Source organism: Coregonus lavaretus, assembly GCF_964263955.1.
Source record: "Coregonus lavaretus genome assembly, chromosome: 12".
NCBI lineage: Eukaryota > Metazoa > Chordata > Actinopteri > Salmoniformes > Salmonidae > Coregonus > Coregonus lavaretus.
In genome coordinates this window covers 8831176-8843569 of record NC_139999.1, presented here as the reverse complement: position 1 = coordinate 8843569, position 12394 = coordinate 8831176, and the positions used below count along the sequence as shown (strand labels likewise).

The following is a 12394-nucleotide window of genomic DNA, read 5'->3' as shown; positions in this document are numbered from 1 at the left end:
CACGTCAGGAATGCAGGAACCAATGGGGGGAGAATGACAGATCTATAACTCACATTTTTATGTAGTATATATAATTTTTTTATAAGTAAAAGTGAAAGAGGAAGTCTGTCAGAAACTTGTGACATGCTACACAAGGCTACACTTCAAAATCATGGGCAAACGGTCTGTCTTTTTGTTTGTGCTTTCATTTTACACCATTGTCAACGCAGGTAAGATGGACTACTAACTTTCTCTTCAACTAATGTAATGACTTTTATGTCATACAATATTAAATGTCCATAACTGTGTATAATGTCACTCTTCTCTCAGGTTCAGGATCACATTCTCTGTGGGCACTTGCAACATACATAATCGGAGAGACACCTTTCCCTGAGTTTACGGTTGTGTTGATGTTGGATGACGTTCAAATAGGTTACTATGATTCCAACATTAAACAATCTGTCTACAGGGGGCACCATATCACAGACAATATTAATGATGAAGCTCAGGAAGGAATTTATGTACTTGGAACTATGTACCGCCACATGAAAGAGAGATCGTTTCGCCTAAAATACCACTTAAATCTCACGGAAGGTGTTCATGTTCAGCAAAGAATCGGTGGCTGTGAGATACTGCACAATGGTGAACCGGCCCTGATCATGACAAAGAACTCTTTTAATGCAGATTTTGCAGATTATGCGGTATATTACAACATGACACATTTTACATACGATTCTGGGCAACTACTACTCGGATATAATTGGATGAGGCAAGCAACTGAAAGAACACTTTATACTAATGTTTGGCTTCCTATTTGCATCAACACACTGAAAAAATGCCTGAACAGAGAGAAGAAATTTGTGATGCAGAGAGTTCCTCCCAGACTCAGGTTGATAAAGAAAGAGGTTTCTGGAGGCCTCCGGGTGAGCTGCCTAGCGTTTGGTTTCTACCCTCGCCACATCAACCTGACCCTGCTGAGAGACGGCCATCCTGTGGCAGAACAGGAGCTGACAGGGGGGGAGGTGCTGCCTAGTGGAGATGGGACCTACCAGCTGAGGAAGAGTCTGGAGGTCAGTACTGAGGAGCTAAGAGAGAGACACAACTACACCTGTACTGCCTCTCACCTCAGTCTGGACAACAAGCTGGATGTCAGTTGGGAGTCTGGGGCGGAGAGAGTTCGCCTATTCATCCTATCAGCTCCACTGGTGATGGTAGTGATTGTTATTCTATTGGGCATTTTAATTTGCCTCGCAAGGAGGATACGCGCCGCCTCGCAGAATTTGTTGCAACTAGCCAGCGTTGATTCAAAAGAGGCCGATGAAATGAACCTGTCATCAGATTCTGAGACCTAATATTTTTTGGGGACACTGATGCAACTTTGTCAATTCAGCTCAATTCACAATGACACCTATGACTATGAGGGCAGACACAAAATGTGCAAATCATTATTTTATTATCGGTCGACTATTAAAGGATCAGGAGACTGTTGTGGAGACTGTTGACAATTACAAATATCTGGGCATTGGTCCAGATTTGCATTTATATATTTTACATTAACAAAAGTACTTTTTTAATTATTTCTGTTATGTCATTATTTTGAATCATGACTTTTCATTAATTACACAATACACTTCATATCTGTGTTGTATTAGCTGATATCCAGTATCTAAACCAGGAGACAGTGGCGTGTATTCATGGATGCCAAGAGAAGCCAGGCTTCCCCAAAAAATTTACCAAGAAAAAAACATATTAAATAATGTATCTTTCGTCTCTGTGTTTAATAATTTTCCTTCAATTCGCAAGAGGCTGAATGTATATTTTACCGGAGAAAGCATCCGAGTGAGTGAAACAGCGCCCCTCTGTATCTGTATGTGTAGCCCATCAATCTGATGCTGTCTGGTCAAAAAGAGTATGACATTGTTGCCGCCTGTAGCGTTGAATGCAAGGGAAGCCAGCGAGCATTTGGCCTCCCTTTATAAAAAAAAGTATAAAATAATAGCCAATCACTGTTGAGGTAAACTGAGCGAGCTCAACTGTGAATGGTCCTGGTGCACCGAAAGAAAGTGTCAAGGGAAGACAGTTTGGATTTGGCTTCACATCAAAAGCCAAACGTCATTGACAGAAAAAAATTGAATTGAATCTTGTTGTGTTGTTGTCCTCCGGTGGCTAGCTAGCTAAAATTTGAACATTAGGAACACCTGCTCTTTCCATGGCATAGACAGACCGGGTGAATCCAGGTGAAAGCTATGATCCCTTATTGATGTCACTTGTTAAATCCACTTCAATCTGTGTAGATGAAGGGGAGGAGACAGATTAAAGAAGGATTTTTAAGCCTTGAGAAAATGGAGACATGGATTGTGTATGTGTGCCATTCAGAGGGTGAATGGGCAAGACAACATTTTTAAGTGCCTTTTGAACGGGGTATGGTAGTAGGTGACAGGTGCACTGGTATGAGTGTGTCAAGAACTGCAACTATGCTGGGTTCTTCACACTCAACAGTGTGAAACCACCCAAAAGACATCCAGCCAATTTGACACAACTGTGGGAAGCTTTGGAGTCAACATGGGCCAGCATCCCTGTGGAATGCTTTCGACACCTCGTAGAGTCCAGGCCCCAACGAATTGAGGCTGTTCTGAGGGCAAAAGGGGGTGCAACTGAATATTAGGAAGGTGTGCCTAATGTTTTGTACACTCAGTGTATATATATTTTTTAACACATTGCAAAAATGTGCAGGGACCAGAATTAGGATTTCTCCCCACTACCTATTGTTCCTGCAGTGAGGAATTAGTCTCCAGAGAATGTTTTTTAGAATTAATCTACAGATCATCTTTGTCTGGAGGAACAAAAAAAAAAAAAACAGCAGCAGCAGTATGTATGTAAATCAGGGAGCCAAATGAACGGCTCCTTCACAGATGCGATTCGGTTCCTGGCGTTCACCATAAAGAGCCGTTCACAAAGAGCCATTCATTCGAGAACGACCCATCACTATTGTTGGAAGTGGAGGGAGGGAGTGGCATCTGTGATGGACTGTGCCAAACTGCCGTCCCATTGCAAGAGAAGTGCAGCGCAGACTCCTATGGAAAGTTCTAAACAAAGCTTATGTGGAATGCCTAGTGGAGTACAGGGGCCTCATTTATAAACTGTCCGTACGCACAAAATATACCCCAAAATGTGCTTGCGCCAGGTTTTCATGCAAAAGTTGGCATTTATAAAAAGGGAACTTGAAGTGAGAATGTGCTCACCTCCCCGCAAACTTAAGACCATGCCTGCGCACATTTACTAGTGGTGGAAGTATTGCATTGCAAGCAGGCAAGTAAGTATTTTGTGCATATGGGGGATGACACGCATCACCGCCTGGTTCATAAAACATAAGAACAAGATGCAGCCATTTGCCTTTAGTGAGAAGAGCGAAAATCAATGTGTTGGAATCTAAAATAATTCAACATACAGTTGAAGTCGGAAGTTTACATACACCTTAGCCAAATACATTTAAACTCAGTTTTTCACAATTCCTGACATTCAATTCGAGTAAAAATTCCCTGCTTAGGTCAGTTAGGATCACCACTTTATTTTAAGAATGTGAAATGTCAGAATAATAGTAGAGAGAATTATTTATTTCAGCTTTTATTTATTTCATCACATTCCCAGTGGGTCAGAAGTTTACATACACTCAATTAGTATTTGGTAGCATTGCCTTTAAATTGTTTAACTTGGGTCAAACGTTTCGGGTAGCCTTCCACAAGCTTCCCACAATAAGTTGGCCCATTCCTCCTGACAGAGCTGATGTAACTGAGTCAGGTTTGTAGGCCTCCTTGCTCGCAAATGCTTTTTCAGTTCTGCCCACACATTTTCTATAGGATTGAGGTCAGGGCTTTGTGATGGCCACTCCAATACCTTGACTTTGTTGTCCTTAAGCCATTTTGCCACAACTTTGGAAGTATGTTTGGGGTCATTGTCCATTTGGAAGAACCATTTGCGACCAAGCTTTAACTTCCTGACTGATGTCTTGAGATGTTGCTTCAATATATTCACATACTTTTCCTTCCTCATGATGCCATCTATTTTGTGAAGTGCACCAGTCCCTCCTGCAGCAAAGCACCCCAACAGCATGATGATGCCACCCCTGTGCTTCACGGTTGGGATGGTGTTCTTCGGCTTGCAAGTTAACCCCTTTTTCCTCCAAACATAACGATGGTCATTATGGCCAAACAGTTCTATTTTTGTTTCATCAGACCAGAGGACATTTCTCCAAAAAGTACGATCTTTGTCCCCATGTGCAGTTGCAAACCGTAGTCTGGCTTTTTTATGGCGGTTTTGGAGCAGTGGCTTCTTCCTTGCTGAGCGGCCTTTCAGGTTATGTCGATATAGGACTTGTTTTACTGTGGATATAGATACTTTTGTACCTGTTTCCTCCAGCATCTTCACAAGGTCATTTGCTGTTGTTCTGGCATTGATTTGCACTTTTCGCACCAAAGTACATTCATCTCTAGGAGACAGAACGCGTCTCCTTCCTGAGCGGTATGACGGCTGCGTGGTCCCATGGTGTTTATACTTGCGTACTATTGTTTGTACAGATGAACGTGGTACCTTCAGGCGTTTGGAAATTGCTCCCAAGGATGAACCAGACTTGTGGAGGTCTACAATTGTTTTTCAGAGGTCCTGGCTGATTTCTTTTGATTTTCCCATGATGTCATGCAAAGAGGCACTGAGTTTGAAGGTAGGCCTTGAAATACATCCACAGGTACTCCTCCAATTGACTCAAATGATGTAAATTAGCCTATCAGAAGCTTCTAAAGCCATGTGTCAGTGGGTGCTGTAGGTGGGTGTGGTGCAGGAATCAGATGCAGGACACAGAAAGATAAGTCCAATAGACTTTAGTGAACAGCACACTCAAATACACGAGTCAAACGCCCGGAGGCGGGAAAGTCCGCACACAGGCGAAAACCAAAAGGCGCACAAAACAGTGCGTAAATAACCTCCTAACACAGAGGAGGAAAATACGAAATGCACAAGGCAAACAGTAGCGCACAAAACACGACAGCGAAACAATAACACACAAACACAGACACACACAACGAGAACTAAATAGAACACTAACGAGGACTAACTAGACACAGGTGTACAACATCAAGACCAAACCAAACGAACATGAAACATAGATCGGTGGCAGCTAGTACTCCGGAGACGACGACCGCCGAAGCCTGCCCGAACCAGGAGGAGGAGCAGCCTCGGCCGAAACCGTGACAGTACCCCCCCCTTGACGCGCGGCTCCAGCCGTGCGCCGACCCCGGCCTCGGGGACGACCAGGAGGACGCGGAGCAGGGCGCGCGGAATGGTCCCGGTGGAACTCCGACAGGAGAGATGGGTCTAGGATGTCCCTCCGCGGCACCCAGCACCGCTCCTCCGGGCCGTACCCCTCCCACTCCACGAGATACTGGAGACCCCCCATCCTGCGTCTGGAGTCCAAGATGGACTGAACGGTGTACGCCGGAGCCCCCTCGATGTCCAATGGGGGCGGAGGAGTCTCTCCTATCTCATTGTCCTGGAGTGGACCAGCTACCACCGGCCTGAGAAGAGACACATGGAACGAGGGGTTAATATTCTTATATTCAACAGGTAGATGTAACCTATAACACACCTCGTTCAATCTTCTCAGGACTTTAAAGGGCCCCACAAACCGCCGACCCAGCTTCCGGCAGGGCAGGCGGAGGGGCAGGTTTCTGGTAGAGAGCCAGACTCGATCTCCGGGTGCGTACACCGGCCCCTCACTGCGGTGGAGATCGGCGCTCGCCTTGTGACGAAGGACGGCCCGCTGCAGGTGGACGTGGGCAGCGTTCCACGTCTCTTCCGAGCGCCTCATCCAATCATCCACCGCAGGGGCCTCGATCTGGCTCTACTGCCACGGTGCCAGAACCGGCTGGTAACCTAATACACATTGAAAAGGGGTTAGGTTAGTAGAGGAGTGGCGGAGAGAGTTCTGGGCCATCTCGGCCCAGGGAATGTAACGCGCCCACTCCTCAGGCCGGTCCTGGCAATACGACCTCAGAAACCTACCCACATCCTGGTTGACACGTTCCACCTGCCCGTTACTCTCCGGGTGGTACCCCGAGGTAAGGCTAACCGAGACCCCCAAACGCTCCATAAACGCTCTCCACACACGGGAGGTAAACTGGGGGCCTCGATCAGACACTATATCCTCGGGGACCCCGTAATGCCGGAAGACGTGGGTAAATAGGGCCTCAGCGGTCTGTAGGGCAGTAGGAAGACCCGACATAGGGAGAAGACGACAGGCCTTAGAGAACCGGTCCACAACGACCAGGATGGTGGTATTCCCCTGAGAGAGGGGAAGGTCTGTTACAAAATCCACCGAGAGGTGGGACCATGGTCGTTGTGGAACGGGTAGGGGCTGTAACTTACCCCTGGGCAGATGTCGGGGCGCCTTACACTGGGCGCACACCGAGCAGGAGGAGACGTAAACCCTCACATCCCTAGCCAAAGTAGGCCACCAGTATTTAGTGCTAAGGCAATGCACTGTCCGGCCAATACCCGGATGTCCTGAGGAGGGTGACGTGTGAGCCCAGTAGATGAGTCGATCCCGAATCTCGAGCGGAACGTACCTCCGACCCTCAGGACATTGTGGAGGGCTGGGGTCGGTACGCAACGCTCGCTCGATCTCGGCATCGACCTCCCACACCACCGGTGCCACAAGGCAAGACTCCGGTAGTATGGGAGTAGGCTCAACGGACCTCTCCTCCGTGTCATACCGCCGGGACAGTGCATCTGCCTTGCCATTCTGGGACCCAGGGATGTACGTGATTTTAAATACGAACCTGGTGAGAAACATACTCCATCGAGCCTGGCGAGGGTTCAGTCTCCTCGCTGCCCGGATGTACTCCAGGTTCCGATGGTCAGTCAAAATGAGGAAAGGGTGTTGAGCCCCCTCAAGCCAATGCCTCCACACCTTAAGGGCCTGAACTACAGCTAACAGCTCCCTGTCCCCAACGTCATAGTTACGCTCCGCCGGGCTGAGCTTTTTGGAGTAAAAAGCACAGGGGCGGAGTTTAGGTGGCGAGCCGGACCGTTGAGAGAGCACGGCCCCTATACCAGCCTCAGACGCATCCACCTCAACCTGAAAGGGAATTGTGGGATCCGGATGCGCCAGCACCGGAGCCGACGTAAACAGGTCCTTCAGTCTCCCAAAGGCCCTGTCCGCATCAGCTGACCACTGCAGGCGCACCGGACCCCCTTTCAGAAGGGACGTGATGGGAGCTGCCACCTGTCCAAAACCCCGGATAAACCTCCGGTAGTAATTCGCAAAGCCCAAGAACTGCTGCACCTCTTTTACAGTGGTTGGAGTTTGCCAATTACGCACAGCGGACACACGATCCACCTCCATACTCACCCCTGACGCGGACAACCGATAACCCAAAAAGGAGACAGATTCCTGGAAAAACAGAAATTTCTCTGCCTTGACATATAGGTCGTGCTCCAACAGCCTCCTCAATACACGTCGCACCAGGGTTAAATGCTCGGCTCGGGTAGACGAGTACACCAGAATATCATCAATGTACACGACCACCCCTTGTCCCTGCATATCCCGGAAAATGTCATCTACGAAGGATTGAAAGACTGATGGAGCATTCATCAACCCATATGGCATGACAAGATATTGGAAATGACCTGACGTGGTACTAAACGCTGTTTTCCATTCATCGCCCTCCCTAATGCGCACCAAGTTATACGCGCTCCTGAGATCCAATTTTGTGAAAAACCGCGCCCCATGCAATGACTCCGTCATGGTCGCAATCAGAGGGAGTGGATAACTGTATTTCACAGTAATCTGATTGAGACCACGGTAATCAATGCACGGGCGCAACCCTCCATCTTTCTTTTTCACAAAAAAGAAACTCGAAGAGGCGGGGGAAGTGGAAGGCCGAATGTATCCCTGTCTCAAAGATTCGGCTATGTAGGTCTCCATAGCTTTTCTCTCCTCTTGAGACAAAGGATACACATGGCTCCGTGGGAGCGCTGCTCCTGCCTGGAGTTCAATCGCACAATCCCCCTGTCTATGGGGAGGCAACTGCGTCGCCCTAGTTTTGCTAAACACAAGAGCTAAATCCCCATATTCAGGCGGAATGTGCAATGCGGGCACTTGGTTTGGACTTTCCACCGAAGTCGCCCCCACGGAAACACCCAGACATCGCCCCTCACACTGAGCAGACCACCCATCGAGAGCCCTCTGTTGCCACGAAATAGCAGGGTTATGGGTGCTTAACCAGGGAATCCCCAGCACCACTGGGTACGCAGGAGAGTCGATCAGATACAGCTGTATAGTCTCTTCATGACCCCCCTGCGCACACATCCTAAGTGGCGCTGTGACTTCCCTGATCAACCCCGACCCCAACGGACGGCTATCTAAGGCATGAACGGGAAAAGGTTTGTCAACGGGTAGGAGAGGGATCCCTAACTCTAAACAAAACTTTCGATCAACAAAATTCCCAGCTGCGCCTGAATCTACTAGCGCCTTATGCTGGGAATGAGGTGCAACCTGTGGAAAACCAACAGGTATACAAAAGTGCGCAACAGAAAGCTCTGGGTAGGTGGGGCGTCTACTCACCTGGGAGGCCCCCCCAGTGCGTGGCCTGTTGTCTTCTCCCCCGGAGAACCCTCCCCAGCACCTGGCCGCAGTGTGCCCTCCACGACCGCACTTGGTGCAGGAGACAGGCCCCCTCGGGCTCCTCCTACTCCGTTCTCTAGCGCCGGCACCCCCGAGCTCCATAGGGCTCGGCTCGGAGGTGCCGGAGGGCGGAATGGACGGACCCCCCTCGGGACGTCCACGGGTGGCCAGCAGGGTGTCTAAACGGATGGACATATCAACCAACTGGTCGAAAGTCAGATGGGTATCCCTGCAGGCCAACTCTCGTTGAACGTCCTCCCGGAGGCTACACCGAAAATGGTCAATGAGAGCCCGTTCATTCCACCCTGCATCCGCCGCTAGAGTCCGGTACTCCAAAGCAAACGCCTGTGCGCTCCTCCTCCCCTGTCTCAAGTGGACTAGCCGCTCCCCCGCCGCTTTGCCCTCAGGTGGATGGTCAAACACGGCCTTGAAGCGGCGGGAGAACTCGGCGTAGGAGATGGTGTTGGCGTCCATCTTCCTCCACTCAGCGTTAGCCCACTCCAACGCCTTTCCCGAGAGACAGGAGATGAGGGCGGAAACGCTCTCGTGTCCCGAGGGCACCGGGTGTACAGTGGCCAGGTAGAGCTCCACCTGCAGGAGGAACCCCTGACACCCGGCAGCTGTTCCGTCATACGCCCTCGGGAGCGAGAGCCGAATCCTCCTGGGTTCCGGACCTGGGGCTGGTGGACCGGCCGATGGGGTGGACAGGGTAGGTGGAGGTGTGGGTACCCTGCTGGCTTCCCATCGGTGCAGGGTGTTGATCACGTCCTGTAGAGCGGTCTCCAGTTGTCTTATCTGGCCCTCCTGCCAATGGATATGCTCCTCGAGCGACACAGGTGTCACAGCCGATCCTGCTGATTCCATAATGGTGTGTTATTCTGTCAGTGGGTGCTGTAGGTGGGTGTGGTGCAGGAATCAGATGCAGGACGCAGAAAGATAAGTCCAATAGACTTTAGTGAACAGCACACTCAAATACACGAGTCAAACGCCCGGAGGCGAGAAAGTCCGCACACAGGCGAAAACCAAAAGGCGCACAAAACAGTGCGTAAATAACCTCCTAACACAGAGGAGGAAAATACGAAATGCACAAGGCAAACAGTAGCGCACAAAACACGACAGCGAAACAATAACACACAAACACAGACACACACAACGAGAACTAAATAGAACACTAACGAGGACTAACTAGACACAGGTGTACAACATCAAGACCAAACCAAACGAACATGAAACATAGATCGGTGGCAGCTAGTACTCCGGAGACGACGACCGCCGAAGCCTGCCCGAACCAGGAGGAGGAGCAGCCTCGGCCGAAACCGTGACACCATGACATCATTTTCTGGAATTTTCCAAGCTGTTTAAAGGCACAGTCAACTTAGTGTATGTAAACTTCTGACCCACTGGAATTGTGATACAGTGAATTATAAGTGAAATAATCTTTCTGTAAACAATTGTTGGAAAAATTACTTGTGTCATGCACAAAGTAGATGTCCTAACCGACTTGCCAAAACTATAGTTTGTTAACAAGAAATTTGTGGAGTGGTTGAAAAACGAGTTTTAATGACTGATTTCAACTGTAGCCATAGCAATCTATTTCCTATTTATTTTATTTTCATAACCATTGCAGAATAAATTCCTCACCTTTTCTGGCCGTGATGGGTTCATATTCCTGAAGTAGTCATAAAACAAATGACCATGCGCATCTCTCATTGAATTGGGCCTAGTAGTCTAGTAAATAGATAGGCTATGTATTTCAGATGTTGCTGTATGCGATCCCATAGGCAGCGCGGTTTATAGCCTACAGTCCAGTTTAACAGGTGATCAAGACAGTTTGTGATGTATTGGGGTTGTGCCGCAAAGCATCATTGAGGTTCTTTGTGTGTGTAGAGATGATCACATTCCATATAAATGGTGAAACTGAATTCCTGTCTCCTATCTCATCATTATTGAATTGTTATAAATATGTGATTCTGAAACCCATGAGACATAACAAAATATTGGCGATAAGGAAGTCTGAACCTACAGTGACTTCTGTCCGGAATAAGTCATTTTTTCTTTGTTTAAAACTGTTATTTTCCGTGGTACAGTCTAAACCAGGGTTATTCAACTCTTACCCTACAAGGTCCAGAGTCTGCTGGTTTTCTGTTCTACCTGATAATTAATTGCGCCCACCTGGTGTCCCAGGTCTAAATCAGTCTGTGATTAGAGGGGAACAATGAAAAAAGCAGTGGAACTGGCTTCGAGGTCCAGAGTTTAGTTTGAAAGGCTAATGTTAGCACAGTGTATTGCTAGCTGAGGCAAGTGCATAGTCACTCTAGCTAAGATGAGAGTGAGCATCATCATGGACGGCAGAAAAGGATTCGAGATGGACGTCTGAGCGGGAAAACAACTTGATTAAAAAGGAAGGAATTTACAGTGTGTAAAGGAAAGGACATGTATTCCGCTGTGAAGAGGAACTGAATAAAAAACTGCTTAGTGAGCGAACTTGAGGATGCAACGTCAGTGAGTGAAGTGAATGAAGATCACGTGACTAAGGAAAATATTGCCATGGGTGAACAGAGTATTGCCGTGGTTGAGGACAATATTGAAGTGAATGACAATCAGGAGCCTATTAAGAAACAAAAAAATGGCTGGAATTATTGAAACATCGGACAGTTTGATGAAAGTATTGAGCAGTGGTGCTCATATACAGAACGGTTTGAATATTTTGTTCCTGCAAATGACATTGATGAGGACAAAATGTGGCCTACATTTTTGGGTGTAATGGGGCCACATTTAATTTACTATGCAGCCTGCTACAGCCAGACAGGCCAGGTAATAATACTGAAAGGACACTTTTCACCAAAACCACTAGTTATTGCTGAAAGGTTTAGGTTCCACAGAAGAAATCAGGAAGAGAGAGAATCAGTGACAATGTTTGCTGCTGTGTTAAAGAAACTATCAGAGTACTGTGAGTTTAATTATGTTCTAAATGACATCATTAGAGACAGACTAGTATGTGGGCTACGGAGTGAAGCTACACAAAAGAGACTATTGACTGAAAGTGATCTGACCTTGGCAAAGGCCATTGAAGTCAGTGTGTCCATGGAACTAGCTGCTAAAGAGGCTCAGCAGTTGAGTTCATCAGGAAAAGTGCACAGAGTTGCAACTGAAAATCAGAGACAGGGAAATCAAGGCACATGCTTTCGCTGTGGCAAAGTGGGACATCAAGCGTCTACATGCTGGTGTAAGGACATGGATTGCTGAGCCTGTGGTAAAAAGGGCCACATCGAACGAGCCTGCAGAAACAAAAAGAGCTCAGAGAAAACGTCAATGACTGAAAACAAGAAAGAGACATTTCAACGAAAGAAAAATAGATGTTCACACTGTTGAGCAGGAGAACACTGAGGTGAGTGACTCATCAGACCAGGAAGTCACACTTGAGTAGGAGAACACTGAGGTGAGTGACTCATCAGACCAGGAAGTCACACTGTTGAGCAGGAGAACACTGAGGTGAGTGACTCATCAGACCAGGAAGTCACACTGTTGAGCAGGAGAACACTGAGGTGAGTGACTCATCAGACCAGGAAGTCACACTGTTGAGCAGGAGAACACTGAGGTGAGTGACTCATCAGACCAGGAAGTCACACTGTTGAGCAGTAGAACACTGAGGTGAGTGACTCATCAGACCAGGAAGTCACACTGTTGAGCAGGAGAACACTGAGGTGAGTGACTCATCAGACCAGGAAGTCACACTGA

The 12394-nt window shown here is 47.9% G+C and overlaps 1 protein-coding gene across 1 annotated transcript; it reads left to right on the top strand.

Moving 5' to 3' along the window:
• Nucleotides 1-22: 22 nt before the first annotated feature.
• On the top strand, nt 23-1747 carry LOC311138472 (major histocompatibility complex class I-related gene protein-like). Its single transcript, XM_084173159.1, has 2 exons — nt 23-209; nt 310-1747. Exons 1-2 carry the CDS (start codon nt 152-154, stop codon nt 1329-1331), a joined length of 1080 nt encoding a protein of 359 aa, XP_084029285.1. The 5' UTR covers nt 23-151; the 3' UTR covers nt 1332-1747.
• Nucleotides 1748-12394: the final 10647 nt, after the last annotated feature.